This window comes from Oncorhynchus gorbuscha, linkage group LG18 (assembly GCF_021184085.1).
Source record: "Oncorhynchus gorbuscha isolate QuinsamMale2020 ecotype Even-year linkage group LG18, OgorEven_v1.0, whole genome shotgun sequence".
Lineage (NCBI taxonomy): Eukaryota > Metazoa > Chordata > Actinopteri > Salmoniformes > Salmonidae > Oncorhynchus > Oncorhynchus gorbuscha.
Genome location: NC_060190.1, coordinates 74,422,097 through 74,442,403, shown reverse-complemented (window position 1 = coordinate 74,442,403; position 20,307 = coordinate 74,422,097). Strand labels below are relative to the sequence as shown.

At 49.6% G+C, this 20,307-nt stretch overlaps 1 protein-coding gene across 3 annotated transcripts in view; it reads right to left on the bottom strand.

The window, feature by feature from the left end:
- The window catches only part of nckap1l (NCK associated protein 1 like), a 61,027-nt gene extending 49,150 nt beyond the window's left edge, over positions 1 to 11,877 (bottom strand). For 2 of the 3 annotated variants that reach the window (XM_046312002.1, XM_046312004.1), the window contains exons 1-7: positions 11,696 to 11,877; positions 11,018 to 11,128; positions 10,821 to 10,916; positions 9,123 to 9,179; positions 8,664 to 8,806; positions 4,682 to 4,772; positions 3,369 to 3,506 (exon numbers count right to left, since the gene is read on the bottom strand). In XM_046312002.1, the coding sequence (XP_046167958.1) occupies positions 3,369 to 3,506; positions 4,682 to 4,772; positions 8,664 to 8,806; positions 9,123 to 9,179; positions 10,821 to 10,916; positions 11,018 to 11,128; positions 11,696 to 11,791 (732 nt within the window). In that variant the 5' untranslated portion in view covers positions 11,792 to 11,877. The remainder of the gene's footprint in view (positions 1 to 3,368; positions 3,507 to 4,681; positions 4,773 to 8,663; positions 8,807 to 9,122; positions 9,180 to 10,820; positions 10,917 to 11,017; positions 11,129 to 11,695) is intronic. The other variant, XM_046312003.1, reaches the window with a different exon arrangement.
- Positions 11,878 to 20,307: the final 8,430 nt, after the last annotated feature.

Here is a 20,307-nt window from a genome sequence, read left to right as displayed (position 1 = left end):
AGGAGGGAGAGAGGAGGAGATGAGAGAAGAGGAGGGAGAGAGGAGGAGAGGACAGAAGAGGAGGGAGAGAGGAGGAGAGGGACAGAAGAGGAGGGAGAGAGGAGGAGAGGAGAGAAGAGGAGGAGAGAGAGGAGGAGAGGACAGAAGAGAGGAGAGAGGAGGAGGAGGAGAGAAGAGGAGGGAGAGAGGGAGGAGAGGAGAGAGGAGGAGAGGACAGAAGAGGAGGGAGAGAGGAGGAGAGGAGAGAAGAGGAGGGAGAGAGGAGAGAGGACAGAAGAGGGGGGAGAGGAGGAGAGGAGAGAAGAGGGGAGAGGAGGGGGAGAGAGGAGGAGAGGACAGAAGAGGAAAATAAAATAGAAAAAGTGAAGAGAAGAGAAGATAAGAAAACAGAAGATAAGAGATGAAGAGAAAAGAAAAAACAGATTAGAGTAGAAAAGGGAAAGGACAAAAGTCTCACAGTGTCACAGCAGGCAGCAGGTCCAAAGGAGAGGAGAAGAGGGGGGAGGAGAGGAGAGGAGAGGGGGAGAGAGGGCAGGGTCACGGTGTCACAGCAGGCAGGGTCCAAAGGAGAGGAGAAGAGGGGGAGAGAGAGGAGAGAAGAGGGGGAGAGAGGAGAGAGGGGAGAGAGAGGAGAGAAGAGAAGAGGGGAGAGAGAGGAGAGATGAGGGGAGAGAGGAGAGGAGAGATGAGAAGAGGGGAGAGGGAGAGAAGAGAAGAGGGGAGAGGAGAGAAGAGGGGGAGAGAGGGAGAGGAGAGAGGAGAGATGAGGGGAGAGGAGAGAGAAGAGAAGAGGGGAGAGAGAGAAGAGGGGGAGAGAGGAGAGGAGAGAGGAGAGATGAGGGGAGAGGAGAGGAGAGATGAGGGGGAGAGAGGAGGAGAAGAGGGGGAGAGAGAGGAGAGGAGAGATGAGGGGGAGAGGACGGGAGAGATGAGGGGAGAGGACGGGAGAGATGCGGGGGAGAGGACGGGAGAGATGAGGGGGAGAGGACGGGAGAGATGGGGGAGAGAGGAGAGGAGAGATGAGGGGAGAGGAGAGGAGAGATGAGGGGGAGAGGAGAGGAGAGATGAGAGGGAGAGAGGAGAGATGAGGGGAGAGGAAGGGAGAGATGAGTGGGAGAGAGGAGAGAAGAGATGAGGGGGAGAGAGAGAAGAGGGGGAGAGGAGAGAAGAGGGGGAGAGGAGAGAAGAGGGGGAGAGAGGAGAGAAGAGAAGAGGGGAGAGGAGAGAAGAGGGGGAGAGGAGAGAAGAGGGGGAGAGAGGAGAGGGAGAGAGGAGAGATGAGGGGGAGAGGACGGGAGAGATGAGGGAGAGGACGGGAGAGATGAGGGGGAGAGATGGGGGGAGAGAGGACGGGAGAGATGAGGGGGAGAGAGGAGAGGACAGAAGAGGAAAATAAAATAGAAAAAGTGAAGAGAAGAGAAGATAAGAAAACAGAAGATAAGAGATGAAGAGAAAAAAAAAACAGATTAGAGTAGAAAAGGGGAAAGGACAAAAGTCTCACAGTGTCACAGCAGGCAGCAGGTCCAAAGGAGAGGAGAAGAGGGGGAGGAGAGGAGAGGGGAGAGAGAGGGCAGGGTCACGGTGTCACAGCAGGCAGGGTCCAAAGGAGAGGAGAAGAGGGGGAGAGAGAGGAGAGAAGAGGGGAGAGAGAGAGAGAGAGATGAGAAGAGGGGAGAGAGGAGAGAGAGAGAGAAGAGGGGAGAGAGGAGAGAGAGAGAAGAGGGGGAGAGGAGAGAGAGAAGAGGGGGAGGAGAGGAGGAGGGAGAGGAGGAGAGATGAGGGGAGAGGAGGAGAGGAGAGATGAGGGGAGAGGGAGAGGAGAGATGAGGGGGAGAGGACGGGAGAGATGAGGGGGAGAGGACGGGAGAGATGAGGGGGAGAGGACGGGAGAGATGGGGGGAGAGAGGAGAGGAGAGATGAGGGGAGAGGACGGGAGAGATGGGGGGAGAGAGGAGAGGGAGAGATGAGGGGGAGAGAGGAGGGAGAGATGAGAGGGAGAGAGGAGAGATGAGGGGAGAGGAAGGGAGAGATGAGTGGGAGAGAGGAGAGAAGAGATGAGTGGGAGAGAGGAGAGAAGAGATGAGGGGGAGAGAGGAGAGAAGAGGAGGAGAGGAGAGAGAGAGGGGAGAGAGGAGAGAGAGAGAAGAGGAGAGGAGAGAGGGGGAGAGAGGGGAGAGAGGAGAGGGAGAGAGGAGAGGAGATGAGGAGAGAGAGGAGAAGAGAAAAAGAGGGAGAGAGAGGAGAGGAGAGAATAGAAGAGGGGAGAGAGGAGAGGAGAGAAGAGGAGAGACGAGAGAAGAGGGGAGAGAGGAGACGAGAGAAGAGGGGAGAGAGGAGACGAGAGAAGAGGGGGAGAGAGGAGACGAGAGAAGAGGGGAGGAGAGAGGAGGGGGAGAGAGAGAGAAGAGGGGGAGAGGAGACGAGAAGAGGAGGGAGAGAGAGGGAGAAGAGAGGAGACGAGAGAAGAGGGGGAGAGAGGAGAAGAGGAGAGAAGACGAGGAGGGAGAGAGGGAGAGAAGAGGGGGAGAGAGGGAGAGAGAGAGAGGGGGAGAGAGGAAGAGGAGAGAAGAGGGGAGAGAGGAGACGAGAGAAGAGGGGAGAGAGGAGACGAGAGAAGAGGGGGAGAGAGAGAGAGAAGAGGGGGGAGAGAGACGAGGGAGAGAAGAGGGGAGAGAGAGAGGGAGAGAGGGGGAGAGAGAAGAGAGAAGAGGGGGGAGAGAAGAGAGAGGAGAGGGGGAGAAGAGGGGAGAGAGAGAGGAGAGAAGACGGGGAGAGAGAGGAGAGAAGAGGGGGAGAGACGAGAGAAGAGGGGGAGAGAGACGAGAGAAGAGGGGAGAGAGACGAGAGAAGAGGGGGAGAGAGACGAGAGAAGAGGGGAGAGAGACGAGAGAAGAGGGGAGAGAGACGAGAGAAGAGAGGAGAGAGACGAGAGAAGAGGGGAGAGAGACGAGAGAAGAGGGGAGAGAGACGAGAGAAGAGGGGGAGAGAACGAGAGAGGAGAGGAGAGAGAGGAGATGAGGAGAGAGAGGAGATGAGGAGAGAGAGGAGAGGAGGAGGAGAGGAGAGGAGGTGAGGAGGGAGAGGGAGAGGAGGTGAGGAGGGAGAGGAGAGGAGATGAGGAGAGAGAGAGAGAGGGGGAGAAAGGATAGGAGAAGAGAGAAGAAAAAAGATGGAGAGAGAAGAGAAAAAGAGGGAGGAGAGGAGAGGAGAGAGAGAAGATGGGGAGAGAGAAGAGAAGAAGAGGGGGAGAGAGAAGAAAGAAGAGGGGAGAGAGGAGAGGAGAGAAGAGAAGATGGGGAAAGGTGAGAGGGGAGGAGAGAAGAGGGGGAGAGAGAAGAGAAGAAGAGGGAGAGAGAGGGCAGTCTCACGGTGTCGCAGCAGGCAGGGTCCAGCATGGAGGCAGGTGCGCTGAGGAGACTGAGGAGCTGAGCGCTGCGCCACTGTTCTGCGGGAAGGTTCCTCCTGGGATACAACATCTGTAGGGACAGGAGGGCCTCCGTCACACCCTGGGAAGAGAGGGGAAGGAGGGAGAGGGTGGGAGCGAGAGAGGGAGAGCTCCGTGATAGAGTTATAAAGCTGAATAGCAGTCAAAATCATGATCACCATTGGTTTTCAGGAATAATGACCCACTAACATTTACAGTCGTTTTCAATATACAGTTAACATTACCTAGAGAATATACAATCGTGAATATACCCTAGTGCAGTGATCACCACCCGGTTGATCTTCAAGCCAACAGTAAAGGCTGTGTTATAAAGGCTTACGTTCCTTTTATTGTGTTGCGCTGTTGGTGGTAAATGCGCTTCATTCAGAAGCCCTGTGCATCAGGTAAACACAGTGTTGCCATTGTGAACCATTTAAATTTGTCTGAGAAGACAAACTCCGCCTACCTGGTGAACTAGGAGATCTGTGGCTAAATCGAGTTTGCCTACTGCGCTGGCCAATCGGATAGCTCAAATCACCGTGCCTACAGAACTTCCCCGACCCCGGCCACAGCGGTGTTTGATACTAGCCTACCTAAGATTTTATAACGTTTAAAAAACCCTGACCACAGAGAGACTGTCAAATGATACAGCAAAGCGTTATTGTAAAAAATAATAGTAATAATAATAATAATTATTCACTGTCAACACTGTCTTTAGTCAACATGATTACTAAACATAAAACGTGCTTCTCTCTACTTCCAGTCCCACTGCAGCTGCAATGAATGAGTAGCCAAGTGTATCGTCAGCCCCGCGTGTTTAAATATTACTGGCAGCTCATCATGTCTATTTTAATATCGAGGAGTGTTTCACTTTCTCTGGTCAAAGGAACAACATGAATTTGTGCCTGAGGCAGATTCGGTGCGACTTGAGTTTCTCCATCAGGTGGAAGACCGTGTCCCCCTCTCTCTGGTCAGTCTCACCAGAGGAAATGAAGGAGAGAGCAGGGACGGTGAGAGGCGGATCCTCTGCCGTTTTCTCCCTCCCTGCGCTAAGACTAATGCTGAGTTCAAAACAACTGTGAACTCAGAAATCTATGACTTCCGATTTCAGTGCGTTCAAGACAACATCAAAAAGTACATTTATTTTCAACGAGATCCGACTGGGATTATTTTTTTTTTAACGGTCATCCAACTCGGAATCTCTGGCATCTTTGTGAATATGTGAATTGAATACGTGAATACGCAATTGACAATTACCTTAGTGTGAGGGCCGAATTCCTCAGTCAATTTCTTAATGGGCTGTTCATACTCCATAAACATCTGAGCCAGGCGGGGGTACGCAGGGTCACTGGAGGATCAATCAAACAAACAATCAATCATGACTTCGTCAAATCAACCACACATTCATACATGTATACACTTCCCCTGTCATGTACAGGACCAACTCATGACAACATCAATATCATGTGGGGCCCCTGTCATGTACAGGACCAACTCATGACAACATCAATATCATGTGGGGCCCCTGTCATGTACAGGACCAACTCATGACAACATCAATATCATGTGGGGCCCCTGTCATGTACAGGACCAACTCATGCCAACATCAATACCATGTGGGGCCCCTGTCATGTACAGGACCAACTCATGCCAACATCAATATCATGTGGGGCCCCTGTCATGTACAGGACCAACTCATGCCAACATCAATATCATGTGGGGCCCCTGTCATGTACAGGACCAACTCATGCCAACATCAATATCATGTGGGGCCCCTGTCATGTACAGGACCAACTCATGACAACATCAATATCATGTGGGGCCCCTGTCATGTACAGGACCAACTCATGACAACATCAATATCATGTGGGGCCCCTGTCATGTACAGGACCAACTCATGCCAACATCAATATCATGTGGGGCCCCTGTCATGTACAGGACCAACTCATGCCAACATCAATATCATGTGGGGCCCCTGTCATGTACAGGACCAACTCATGACAACATCAATACCATGTGGTGCCAGGGGAACAGTGGGTTAACTGCCTTGTTCAGGGGAACGGTGGGTTAACTGCCTTGTTCAGGGGAACGGTGGGTTAACTGCCTTGTTCGGGGGAACGGTGGGTTAACTGCCTTGTTCGGGGGAACGGTGGGTTAACTGCCTTCTTCAGGGGAACAGGGGGTTAACTGCCTTGTTCAGGGGAACAGGGGGTTAACTGCCTTGCTCAGGGGAACAGTGGGTTAACTGCCTTGTTCAGGGGAACGATGGGTTAACTGCCTTGCTCAGGGGAACAGGGGGTTAACTGTCTTGTTCAGGGGAACGGTGGGTTAACTGCCTTGTTCAGGGGAACAGGGGGTTAACTGCCTTGTTCAGGGGAACGGTGGGTTAACTGCCTTGTTCAGGGGAACAGGGGGTTAACTGCCTTGCTCAGGGGAACAGGGGGTTAACTGCCTTGCTCAGGGGAACAGTGGGTTAACTGCCTTGTTCAGGGGAACGATGGGTTAACTGCCTTGCTCAGGGGAACAGGGGGTTAACTGTCTTGTTCAGGGGAACGGTGGGTTAACTGCCTTGTTCAGGGGAACAGGGGGTTAACTGCCTTGCTCAGGGGAACGGTGGGTTAACTGCCTTGTTCAGGGGAACGGTGGGTTAACTGCCTTGCTCAGGGGAACAGGGGGTTAACTGCCTTGTTCAGGGGAACGGTGGGTTAACTGCCTTGTTCAGGGGAACAGGGGGTTAACTGCCTTGCTCAGGGGAACAGGGGTTAACTGCCTTGCTCAGGGAACAGTGGGTTAACTGCCTTGTTCAGGGGAACGATGGGTTAACTGCCTTGTTCAGGGAACAGGGGTTAACTGCCTTGCTCAGGGAACAGGGGTTAACTGCCTTGCTCAGGGGAACAGTGGGTTAACTGCCTTGTTCAGGGAACGATGGGTTAACTGCCTTGCTCAGGGAACAGGGGTTAACTGTCTTGTTCAGGGGGTGGGTTAACTGCCTTGTTCAGGGGAACAGGGGGTTAACTGCCTTGCTCAGGGGAACGGTGGGTTAACTGCCTTGTTCAGGGGAACGGTGGGTGAACTGCCTTGCTCAGGGGAACAGGGGGTTAACTGCCTTGTTCAGGGGAACGGTGGGTTAACTGCCTTGTTCAGGGGAACAGGGGGTTAACTGCCTTGCTCAGGGGAACAGGGGGTTAACTGCCTTGCTCAGGGGAACAGTGGGTTAACTGCCTTGTTCAGGGGAACGATGGGTTAACTGCCTTGCTCTGGGGAACGGTGGGTTAACTGCCTTGTTCAGGGGAACGGTGGGTTAACTGCCTTGTTCAGGGGAACAGGGGGTTAACTGTCTTGCTCAGGGGAACGGTGGGTTAACTGCCTTGCTCAGGGGAACGGTGGGTTAACTGCCTTGCTCAGGGGAACGGTGGGTTAACTGCCTTGTTCAGGGAAACGGTGGGTTAACTGCCTTGCTCAGGGGAACCGGGGGTTAACTGCCTTGTTCAGGGGAACGGTGGGTTAACTGCCTTGTTCAGGGGAACGGTGGGTTAACTGCCTTGTTCAGGGGAACGGTGGGTTAACTGCCTTGTTCAGGGGAACGGTGGGTGAACTGCCTTGCTCAGGGGAACAGTGGGTTAACTGCCTTGCTCAGGGGAACAGTGGGTTAACTGCCTTGCTCAGGGGAACAGTGGGTTAACTGCCTTGCTCAGGGGAACAGTGGGTTAACTGCCTTGTTCAGGGGAACGGTGGGTTAACTGCCTTGTTCAGGGGAACGGTGGGTTAACTGCCTTGTTCAGGGGAACGGTGGGTTAACTGCCTTGTTCAGGGGAACAATGGGTTAACTGCCTTGTTCAGGGGAACAGTGGGTTAACTGCCTTGTTCAGGGGAACAGTGGGTTAACTGCCTTGTTCAGGGGAACAGTGGGTTAACTGCCTTGTTCAGGGGAACAGTGGGTTAACTGCCTTGTTCAGGGGAACAGTGGGTTAACTGCCTTGTTCAGGGAACAGTGGGTTAACTGCCTTGTTCAGGGGAACAGTGGGTTAACTGCCTTGTTCAGGGGAACAGTGGGTTAACTGCCTTGTTCAGGGAACAGTGGGTTAACTGCCTTGTTCAGGGGAACAGTGGGTTAACTGCCTTGTTCAGGGGAACAGTGGGTTAACTGCCTTGTTCAGGGGAACAGTGGGTTAACTGCCTTGTTCAGGGGAACAGTGGGTTAACTGCCTTGTTCAGAGGAACGGTGGGTTAACTGCCTTGCTCAGGGGAACAGTGGGTTAACTGCCTTGCTCAGGGGAACAGTGGGTTAACTGCCTTGTTCAGGGGAACAGTGGGTTAACTGCCTTGTTCAGAGGAACGGTGGGTTAACTGCCTTGTTCAGGGGAACAGTGGGTTAACTGCCTTGTTCAGAGGAACGGTGGGTTAACTGCCTTGCTCAGGGGCAGAACGACAGATGTTTTACCTTGTCAGTTCAGGGATTCGCTCCAGCAACCTTCCGGTTTACTAGTCCAACGCTCTAACCACTAGGCTACCCTGCTGTAGTGGTACGGTACACCTCTCCTTCTAAACTCCAGTGGCTCTCTATCTTCTATCTTAGGGATTATTATGAAGTGACTGGAGGAAAATGACTCTGTTTCCTGTCTGTACAGTATTTCCCTCCTCCTCTGTGCCTTTGATCAAGATAAATGTCTTCTTTTCCATTTTAGCTACATAAATAAATATGGTGTGAAATGGGAGGACTGAAAATGTAATTGTACTGTTATGCACTCTGGGAAATGAATGGAAGGATGTGTTATTGCCAATTAAAAAGCTATTAATTATGGGTAATCATCTTTGCGATGCTTGGCTATATTGATAGTTACAGAGGATTTAATTTGTTGTGACTGGATGTTGCCCAGCCGTACTGCAGCTAATACCATCCTTTGATGAATGATGAAAACATCAGGTTTTCTATCATAAAAGGACATTTAAATGCCATCTTTCATTGGACGAGTGGGAAAAGCCTGTGTCAGCTAATTTCTGTCATAAATTTAATTTAAGAGTGAAATGAGTGTGCAGTGTGAGTAATGTGATCTGGTTAGGTATTTTACACGTGAAAATTAATTAATTCGGTGTCTGTTCAGAAATGTCAATGAAAGATGTATTGAACACGAGCTCAATCATCTTCAATGAGGATTGTTTCCATTTCAATTTGAATTCCCGAATCACTTCCTTAAATTAAAACTGTATTTGAAAGGTTGATAGACGTAACTGGCCCCACCTGCTGCCATTGGACATCTCGTGAGCACAGTTGTACATGCCCACCAGGACCTTCTTGTCTTCCACGCGTGAAAGCATGACGATGACAGATATATATGTGATGATCAGCTCCAGGTAGTTCTTGGTGAAATCAAAGTTCACCGCCTGATGAATGTACGAATAACTTAATGAATAAATTAATGCACGAATAAATGAATACATAATTGAATGCATGCGTACACGAATAAATTAATGTATAATTAAATGAATGCATGCGTGAATAAATGAATGCATGCGTGAATAAATGAATGCATAATTACATTAATAAATGCATGACATGTTTTTAAATTAATGATTCAGGTTAAAAAAGTAGGTTAACACGATAACATATAAATGAACTGTATGTTGTGATACTTACAGTGGCCCTAGGGGGCAGAGTAGATACCCTATCCTATCTACTAGTGTGGGATGCTGTACTCACAATGTTGAAGAAGCACTGGCAGGCATCAATTGTATTCAGCAGTTCATAAACATGATCCTGAAAAAAAAAAAAAAAAAAAAGAGTTCATCTGTGGTCAGAACACAGGCTCGGTACAGCCAGGTAAGACGTCACATAACGCAGTGGGTCGATGTGTTCGTGTTGCTGTGTAACAGTACAGACGTCACATAACGCAGTGGGTTGATGTGTTCGCGTTGCTCTGTAACAGTACAGACGTCACGTAACGCAGTGGGTTGATGTGTTCGCGTTGCTGTGTAACAGTACAGACGTCACATAACGCAGTGGGTTGATGTGTTCGCGTTGCTCTGTAACAGTACAGACGTGACGTAACGCAGTGGGTTGATGTGTTCGCGTTGCTCTGTAACAGTACAGACGTCACGTAACGCAGTGGGTTGATGTGTTCGCGTTGCTCTGTAACAGTACAGACGTCACGTAACGCAGTGGGTTGATGTGTTCGCGTTGCTCTGTAACAGTACAGACGTCACGTAACGCAGTGGGTTGATGTGTTCGCGTTGCTCTGTAACAGTACAGACGTCACGTAACGCAGTGGGTTGATGTGTTCGTGTTGCTCTGTAACAGTACAGACGTCACGTAACGCAGTGGGTTGATGTGTTCGTGTTGCTCTGTAACAGTACAGACGTCACGTAACGCAGTGGGTTGATGTGTTCGTGTTGCTCTGTAACAGTACAGACGTCACGTAACGCAGTGGGTTGATGTGTTCGTGTTGCTCTGTAACAGTACAGACGTCACGTAACGCAGTGGGTTGATGTGTTCGCATTGCTCTGTAACAGTACAGACGTCACGTAACGCAGTGGGTTGATGTGTTCGCGTTGCTCTGTAACAGTACAGACGTCACGTAACGCAGTGGGTTGATGTGTTCGCGTTGCTCTGTAACAGTACAGACGTCACGTAACGCAGTGGGTTGATGTGTTCGCGTTGCTCTGTAACAGTACAGACGTCACGTAACGCAGTGGGTTGATGTGTTCGCGTTGCTCTGTAACAGTACAGACGTCACGTAACGCAGTGGGTTGATGTGTTCCTGTTGCTCTGTAACAGTACAGACAGCTACATGGAATAAACACCTGCAATTCCTGACTATCCTCATGCGACCATTATAAATAATACAGAGTCCTTTTAGAAATGCCACAGCCCATCCAAAGAAATTGAGGGAAACATCTGTGTGTTATTTCTTGTATCAGCATTTTGAATATATTTGAAAATGTTCTATTCTGAAATTGGATGATATACTGATGTGTATAGTTGTATGTGTATTATCATCACAGTCATGAACCCCCCCCCCCCCCCTACAGTCCACTACTGTGACTGTCATTACACATAATGAATAAAGGCACAGGACACACTTCCCTTTGTACAACAACACATCTCGATTTGACTTCCCTTGAAATATATATATTACTTCATTCGGAGGAGAGAAAAAAATATATAGTCACTTTATATGTTAATTATGTTCGGATGATTGTAGTTTTGTGCTTAGAATATCAAATGTTGTATGGAACAGTGTTTCCTGAGCCAATTCCACACAGTCCAGAACTAGAATGGCTGATTCAACTAACGAAGGGCTTGATGATTAGTTGACATGCGATACATAACATAAGTGGACCTGGCTGGGGGGGAGGCCCTGGAGGAGAGATTGGCAAACTGTGATCTGGAAAGACTCACCCTGAACTCCATAACGTCTATGAAGGAGTCATAGTAGCTGGAAATGGCCGCCATCACCTCAGACTTGTGTTTCTGGATGCCTACCAGATACTGCTGCTTTCATTCATGACATATCACATTAGACACGTTTTACAGATGGTCATTAAAGTGTTTTATTTGATTCAGAATGAAGGGGTGGATTGAGGGCTGCTACTTACACTATTTCCCCTGAAGTCGATGTTGGGGAACTTCTTATTGATGTATTTGACTGATGCTTCCATGGTCTTGTCTGTCAGGTATTGTGGCCGAAGCTTGGGATCCAAGCACGTCTGGAACAGAACCGGCTAGGGGTTAAGGGTCAATTACATTTTCATCCACTCAATTCAGAAAATGAACTATTGAATTTAGTATAATCAATTTTTTTTTTTTTTTTTTGCCTCCTGACATGGATTGAATAATAAGTTATTTATGGGGCCTGAAAAGTTCGGTTGTGTTTTTGTTTAAAAGTGAGACCAATATTTTGACAAACGTAGTTAGCAGATCTGTGCTGAGGCTTTGTGAGTGTGTCGTAGCAGGAGTCTGAATGGATGCAGATCAGTCTGGTTTCCTGTGTGAACTTCCTCTTCAAGGCAAGCTGACACTCAGAAAATGTATATTCTTTCCGCAGCAGCCACCAAGCTAACTATAATTGAGAGATTTAGAACATTCTAGAATGTTGATGATGGATCATTTCCCATCCCAGTGTTTCCATCCACACGGTTCTCCATCACAAACAGGGCAGAAAGCTGTGAATGTATCAGGAGAAAAACCTGTGTCTTTCCTTCAAGTTCCGTTTTTTTTTTTTTTTGTTCAAGTGTCGCCATTCTCCTTAACAGATCTCCCCCCTCCTCTCTCACCTTCTTAATGTAGTTCATACGCAGCAGCACCCCTGTCCCTCTGTCATTGAGGATGGTGAGCTTCTCAGCTAGCTTCTGTTGGTAAGCCATGGCCATGATGCTCCTCTCCCCCCCCTACTGTTACAGCCCTGGTCTGTCTCCTCTCCTTCAGATCAGGAAACAGTCCTTTGACAGCCAGACTCGAAGACAAGTGCACCCAGCCACACCCTGTCACCCTGCTGTCACGTGATTGGTGGAGCTCTACTAAATAACAGAACTGGAGTTGTGGATTTCCTGTCAGTGTGACAGTTAAGCCAACCGTTACACTCGTGTGTATTTTTACATGTCAAACAGAGTTGGTAGTCGTTTACTGTAATGGTCCAATCAGGAGAGAGGATATGGTCCTCTATTTGAAGGGTACTATAAGCACTTTATTGCACATGCATAACAAGTACATAGGCATTATCTCAACAAATCACCTATTTAGCTCAGGAGGTAGAGCATGGCGTGTTCAACGTCAGGGTTCAATTCCCATGAAAATGTATACACTACTGAAAGTTGCTCTGGATAAGAGCATCTGCTAAATGATGTAAATGTACGAAGGATCTGCCAAAAATGACCCAAATGTAACTGCCTGTAGCTCAGGCATTGAAGCAAGGATACGCATATTCTGGATGTCATATGAAAAGGAAACACTTGGAAGTTTGTGGAAACGTGAAAGGAATGTTGTAGAATATTACACATTAGATCTGGTTAAAGAAAATACAAAAAAAGGAAAAAAAACCTGTTTTATTCATTTTGTACCGTCAGCTTTTCCAAGAGAAAGGCCATAATGCGTTATTCCAGCCCAGGCGCTGACCCAATGAACCATAGTATTTCTGGGAAAAAAATATTGTATCAAGACCGCCCAAATGTGCCTAATTGATTTCTAACTTTTCAAGTTCATAGCTATTAACTCTCCTCAAACAATAGCATGCCATTATTTAACTGTAAATTTGACAGTGCAGTTAGATTAGCAAGAATTTAAGCTTCCTGCCAATATCAGATAAGTCTATGTCCTGGGAAATGTTCGGGGGGGGGGGGGGGGGGGAGGGGGGGGGGAGACGACACACACACCGATCCTGTAGAGGTTTTCATGAACAACACTGCAAGTTAGTGAGTGAATGGTGAGAATAGACCAGAGAGCGGTGTTCCATCAGTCTCCATTAGATGGCATTATATACCAGCTTGTGGCTGAGCTAAATACCATGCTGCAATATAGGCTGGTTTTGACATACGGAGATGAAGCCTAACTATTCTGTTCCTGGACTCAATATAGAATCTCCCCTCAAAGTACTTTTTTTTGTCCAAGAATATATAGGCTTAACCTAGCCTGGTCCAAGATGTGTTTGTGCTGTCTTGCCATTGTATGGTAACTGTCGCATGGACTTGGTAAGACAGTAAAACCAGATTTAGGGCCAGGCTAGACTTACCTTGGGTCTGAGACAGTCTTAGCTCAAAAAAACCCAACTATCTATAAAGCCCTTTTTTACATAAGGTGTCACAACGTCCTTATAAAGAAACCCATTCTAAAATCCCAAAGAACAAGCAACTCAGAAACCCCCTTGGCTAGGAAAAACTCCCTAGAATGGCAGGAACCTAGAAAGAAACCTAGAGAGGAACTAGGCTCTGAGGGGTGGCCAGTCCTCTTCTGGCTGGCACGGGTAGAGAGAAACCAGGTTCTGAGGGGTGGCCAGTCCTCTTCTGGCTGGCACGGGTAGAGAGGAACCAGGCTCTGAGGGGTGGCCAGTCCTCTTCTGGCACGGGTAGAGAGGAACCAGGCTCTGAGAGGTGGCCAGTCCTCTTCTGGCTGTGCTGGGTAGAAAGGAACCAGGCTCTGAGAGGTGGCCAGTCCTCTTCTGGCTGTGCTGGGTAGAAAGGAACCAGGCTCTGAGGGGTGGCCAGTCCTCTTCTGGCACGGGTAGAGAGGAACCAGGCTCTGAGAGGTGGCCAGTCCTCTTCTGGCTTTGCCGGGTGGAGATTATAACAGTACATGGCCATTAAGGCCAGATCGTTCTTCAAGATGTTCAAACGTTCTTAGATGACCAACAGGGTCAAATAATAATCACAGTGGTTGTAGAGGGTGCAACAGGTCAGCACCTCAGGAGTAAATGAAAAACAATTACTTCAATACTTAGTGATTTGACAGCCCAATTCAAATACGTTCATATATTTTGACAGTTATGGGGACAAACAATAGAAAATGTGTTTCTAGATTTTTGCCTGGAACCATAAGGTCTTCATTAACAAACTAACTAATAGCACTGAGATCCAGCACTAACAGCTCTGAGATACAGCACTAACAGCACTGAGATATAGTACTAACAGCACTGAGATATAGTACTAACAGCACTGAGATATAGTACTAACAGCACTGAGATATAGTACTAACAGCACTGAGATATAGTACTAACAGCTCTGAGATACAGTACTAACAGCTCTGAGATACAGTACTAACAGCTCTGAGATACTGAACAATAATGTCTCCATTAACCTGGCTAGCAGCTCTGAGATACTGAACAATAATGTCTCCATTAACCTGGCTAGCAGCTCTGAGATACTGAACAATAATGTCTCCATTAACCTGGCTAGCAGCTCTGAGATACTGAACAATAATGTCTCCATTAACCTGGCTAGCAGCTCTGAGATACTGAACAATAATGTCTCCATTAACCTGGCTAGCAGCTCTGAGATACTGAACAATAATGTCTCCATTAACCTGGCTAGCAGCTCTGAGATACTGAACAATAATGTCTCCATTAACCTGGCTAGCAGCTCTGAGATACTGAACAATAATGTCTCCATTAACCTGGCTAGCAGCTCTGAGATACTGAACAATAATGTCTCCATTAACCTGGCTAGCAGCTCTGAGATACTGAACAATAATGTCTCCATTAACCTGGCTAGCAGCTCTGAGATACTGAACAATAATGTCTCCATTAACCTGGCAAACAGCTCTGAGATACTTAACAACAATAATGTCTCCATTAACCTGGCTAGCAGCTCTGAGATACTGAACAATAATGTCTCCATTAACCTGGCTAGCAGCTCTGAGATACTGAACAATAATGTCTCCATTAACCTGGCTAGCAGCTCTGAGATACTGAACAATAATGTCTCCATTAACCTGGCTAGCAGCTCTGAGATACTGAACAATAATGTCTCCATTAACCTGGCTAGCAGCTCTGAGATACTGTACAATAATGTCTCCATTAACCTGGCTAGCAGCTCTGAGATACTGAACAATAATGTCTCCATTAACCTGGCTAGCAGCTCTGAGATACTGAACAATAATGTCTCCATTAACCTGGCTAGCAGCTCTGAGATACTTAACAACAATAATGTCTCCATTAACCTGGCTAGCAGCTCTGAGATACTGAACAATAATGTCTCCATTAACCTGGCTAGCAGCTCTGAGATACTGAACAATAATGTCTCCATTAACCTGACTAGCAGCTCTGAGATACTTAACAACAATAATGTCTCCATTAACCTGGCTAGCAGCTCTGAGATACTGAACAATAATGTCTCCATTAACCTGGCTAGCAGCTCTGAGATACTGAACAATAATGTCTCCATTAACCTGGCTAGCTGCTCTGAGATACTGAACAATAATGTCTCCATTAACCTGGCTAGCAGCTCTGAGATACTGAACAATAATGTCTCCATTAACCTGGCTAGCTGCTCTGAGATACTGAACAATAATGTCTCCATTAACCTGGCTAGCAGCTCTGAGATACTGAACAATAATGTCTCCATTAACCTGGCTAGCTGCTCTGAGATACTGAACAATAATGTCTCCATTAACCTGGCAAACAGCTCTGAGATACTTAACAACAATAATGTCTCCATTAACCTGGCTAGCAGCTCTGAGATACTGAACAATAATAAGGTCTTCATTAACCTGGCAAACAGTTCTGAGCTACATAACAAACACTGCTATTTATAGACATAATGACTCACTGAAGAGATAGCCAAGCTCACTAGAGAAAACTCCAGCTATTCAGTAACCATGTGTCTTTTTCTATCTTTCTTAACCAGATGCCATACACTGTCTTAGCAGAGAACTGCTCAGCAGACCTGGGCTCAAATAGTATTTGAAACATTTCAAATAGCTTTAAGTGTTTGCTTTACCAGCTGCCTAGAATTCCAGATGGACCGGGTTTGGACTTTTGAGTCTATGCTCCTGGTTTACTTGCACCAAGCAAAAAGAATCACAGTCAATTACATATTGTCACACCCTGATCTGTATCACCTGTCCCTGTGATTGTCTCCACCCCCTCCAGGTGTCGCTTATTTCCCCCAGTCTATTTATCTCTGTGTTTCCTGTCTCTCTGTGCCAGTTCGTCTTGTATGTTTAGTGAAGTCAACCAGCGTGTTTTTCACCGTACTCTGTCTGACCACTGCCTGACTCTGGGCTACTTTCCTGCCTGTCTGATCATCCTGCCTGCCCTGACCTTGAATCCTCCTCCCCTGACCTTGAATCTACCTGCCCTCTGACCTTGAATCTGCCTCTTCTGACCTTGAATCCTCCTCCCCTGACCTTGAATCTGCCTGCCCTGTGACCTTGAATCTGCCTGCCCTCTGACCTTAAATCTGCCTGCCCTGTGACCTTGAATCTGCCTGCCCTGTGACCTTGAATCTGCCTGCCCTGTGACCTTGAATCTGCCTGCCCTCTGACCGTGAATCTGCCTCTTCTGACCTTGAATCTGCCTGCCCTCTGACCTTGAATCTACCTGCCCTCTGACCTTGAATCTGCCTGCCATCTGACCTTGAATCTACCTGCCCTCTGACCTTGAATCTGCCTGCCCTCTGACCTTGAATCTGCCTCTTCTGACCTTGAATCTGCCTCTTCTGACCTTGAATCTGCCTCTTCTGACCTTGAATCTGCTTCTTCTGACCTTGAATCCGCCTGCCCTCTGACCTTGAACCTACCTGCCTGAGGAAAAACAGGACAGGTGGAGGGAGATGAGTTGTGATTGGTGGGTGAGGCTGGGAGATGGGTTGTAAGTGGTGGGTGAGGCTGGGAGATGGGTTGTGATTGGTGGGTGAGACTGGGAGATGGGTTGTGATTGGTGGGTGAGGCTGGGAGATGGGTTGTGAGTGGTGGGTGAGGCTGGGAGATGGGTTGTGATTGGTGGGTGAGACTGGGAGATGGGTTGTGAGTGGTGGGTGAGGCTGGGAGATGGGTTGTGAGTGGTGGGTGAGGCTGGGAGATGGGTTGTGATTGATGGGTGAGGCTGGGAGATGGGTTGTGATCGGTGGGTGAGGCTGGGGGAGGAAAACAGGACAGGTGGTGGGAGCGGATGTGGAGGGAGATGGGTTGTGATCGGTGGGTGAGGCTGGGAGATGGGTTGTGATTGGTGGGTGAGGCTGGGAGATGGGTTGTGATCGGTGGGTGAGGCTGGGAGATGGGTTGTGATTGGTGGGTGAGGCTGGGAGATGGGTTGTGATCGGTGGGTGAGGCTGGGAGATGGGTTGTGATTGGTGGGTGAGGCTGGGAGATGGGTTGTGATTGGTGGGTGAGGCTGGGAGATGGGTTGTGATTGGTGGGTGAGACTGGGAGATGGGTTGTGATTGATGGGTGAGGCTGGGAGATGGGTTGTGATTGGTGGGTGAGACTGGGAGATGGGTTGTGATTGGTGGGTGAGGCTGGGAGATGGGTTGTGATTGATGGGTGAGGCTGGGAGATGGGTTGTGATCGGTGGGTCCTCTTTTCTCCTTCTTCTTTGACTTGTCCCGTATTTTGCTGTGACTGTATAATAACAGTCTTGTATCTGGGATCTCCTCTGTTCTCAGTGAGTTTAGACCTCGGGCCGTGACATCTTGTCGCTTGTCGGAGGGTAATTATTAGCGATGTACCTGCTTCTACATATGGAGGCGATGAAAGAGATCACATTCTGTTGGATCTTAGTTTTGAGTCACAACAAAAATACAACATAAAGCTTGAGCAAAAGAGTGAGAATGAATTTACACACATAAAACAAAGAAAACAAGAGGGGGACAGAAATAACAATTACTGGCAAAGGAAAACCTTTCAACTTAGTTTCTCTCTTTTCATTATTGCTACCTCATATCCACTTTCCTCCACGATACTCCCTCAGGGATCCAAGTGGAACTGACAGTGGAATGTAGAAACTGGGAAGGAGAGAGGGGAGGGAGGGAGGGAGTGGGGGGTTATGAGAGAACCAAGTAGAGAGAGGGAGGGAGGGAGGGAGGGGGAGTGGGGGGGGGGTTATGAGAGAACCAAGTAGAGAGAGGGAGGGAGAGAGAAGAGAAGGAATTCATTTTTATTGTTTATTTAACTTTTGTATATTATCTACCTCACTTGCTTTGGCAATGTTAACACGTTTCCCAAGCCAATAAAGCCCCTTGAACTGAATTTAATTGAATTGAAAGAGAGAAGGTAGAGACCGAGACAGAGAGAGAGAGATAGATCAAAACACAGAGAGAGAGATTAATTAACCTGCAGTCCTATAATATATATATATATATATATATATAGTAATATATATATATATTACTATATATCTTCCTATATAATGCATCTCTTCCCATAAGTATCAGATGTTTCAGTGTTCAGGCTGTGTTCACTGTGAGGTGATAGAGACTCCGAGGTGGAGGGAGATGTTATGGAGACAGGGCAGGGGCAAGCAGAGCTCTGCTCGTTTAGCCAACAGAATGTCCAATGGTACCAACCACCCAGCTGATAGGGCAGGGTGGCAAGAGATCTGCAAATATGCCAGCATGGCAGAGCATCACAGGACCAGGAGGAAAGGGGGAGGGACAGAGCCAGCAGGGGAGATGGAGGAGGAACAGGGACATTGGGAGAGGGGGAGGGATAGGGATAGTGGGAGAGGGAGGAGGAACAGGGACAGTGGGAGAGGGGGAGGGATAGGGACAGTGGGAGAGGGAGGAGGAACGGGGAGAGGGAGGAGGAACAGGGACAGTGGGAGTGGGAGGAGGAACAGGGACAGTGGGAGAGGGGGAGGGATAGGGACAGTGGGAGAGGGGGAGGAACAGGGACAGTGGGAGAGGGAGGAGGAACAGGGACAGTGGGAGAGGGGGAGGGATAGGGACAGTGGGAGAGGGAGGAGGAACAGGGAGAGGGATGAGGAACAGGGACAGTGGGAGTGGGAGGAGGAACAGGGACAGTGGGAGAGGGGGAGGAACAGGGACAGGGGGAGAGGGAGGAGGAACAGGGACAGTGGGAGAGGGGGAGGAACAGGGACAGTGGGAGAGGGAGGAGGAACAGGGACAGTGGGAGAGGGGGAGGAACAGGGACAGTGGGAGAGGGAGGAGGAACAGGAAGAGGGAGGAGGAACAAGGAGAGGGAGGAGGAACAGGGACAGTGGGAGAGGGGGAGGAACAGGGACAGGGGGAGAGGGAGGAGGAACAGGGACAGGGGGAGAGGGAGGAGGAACAGGGTCAGTGGGAGAGGGAGGAGGAACAGGGAGAGGGAGGAGGAACAAGGAGAGGGAGGAGGAACAGGGACAGGGGGAGAGGGAGGAGGAACAGGGACAGGGGGAGAGGGAGGAGGAACAGGGACAGGGAGGAGGAACAGGGAGAGGGAGGAGGAACAGGGACAGGGGGAGGGAGGAGGAACAGGGACAGTTGGAGAGGGAGGAGGAACAGGGACAGTGGGAGAGGGAGGAGGAACAGGGAGAGGGGGAGAGGGAGGAGGAACAGGGACAGGGGGAGAGGGAGGAGGAACAGGGACAGGGGGAGAGGGAGGAGGAACAGGGAGAGGGAGGAGGAACAGGGACAGTGGGAGAGGGGGGAACAGGGACAGTGGGAAAGGGGGAGGGACAGGGACAGTGGGAGAGGGGGAGGAACAGGGACAGTGGGAGAGGAACAGGGACTGTGGGAGGGGGGAGGGACAGGGACAGTGGGAGAGGGGGAGGAACAGGGACAGTGGGAGAGGGGGGACAGGGACAGTGGGAGAGGGGGAGGAACAGGGACAGGGGGAGAGGGGGAGGAACAGGGACAGGGGGAGAGGGGGAGGAACAGGGACAGTGGGAGAGGGGGAGGAACAGGGACAGTGGGAGAGGGGGAGGAACAGGGACAGTGGGAGAGGGGGGGAGGAACAGGGACAGTGGGAGAGGGGGAGGAACAGGGACAGGGGGAGAGGGAGGAGGAACAGGGACAGTGGGAGAGGGGGAGGAACAGGGACAGTGGGAGAGGGGGAGGAACAGGGACAGTGGGAGAGGGAGGAGGAACAGGGACAGTGGGAGAGGGGGAGGAACAGGGACAGTGGGAGAGGGGGAGGAACAGGGACAGTGGGAGAGGGAGGAGGAACAGGGACAGTGGGAGAGGGGGAGGAACAGGGACAGTGGGAGAGGGGGAGGAACAGGGACAGTGGGAGAGGGAGGAGGAACAGGGACAGGGGGAGAGGGAGGAGGAACAGGGACAGTGGGAGAGGGGGAAGGAACAGGGACAGGGTGAGAGGGGGAGGGACAGGGACAGTGGGAGAGGGGACAGGGACAGTGGGAGAGGGAGGAGGAACAGGGACAGGGGGAGAGGGGGTGGGACAGTGGGAGAGGGGGGTACAGTGGGAGAGGGGGAAGGGACAGGGGGAAGGGGTGGGACAGTGG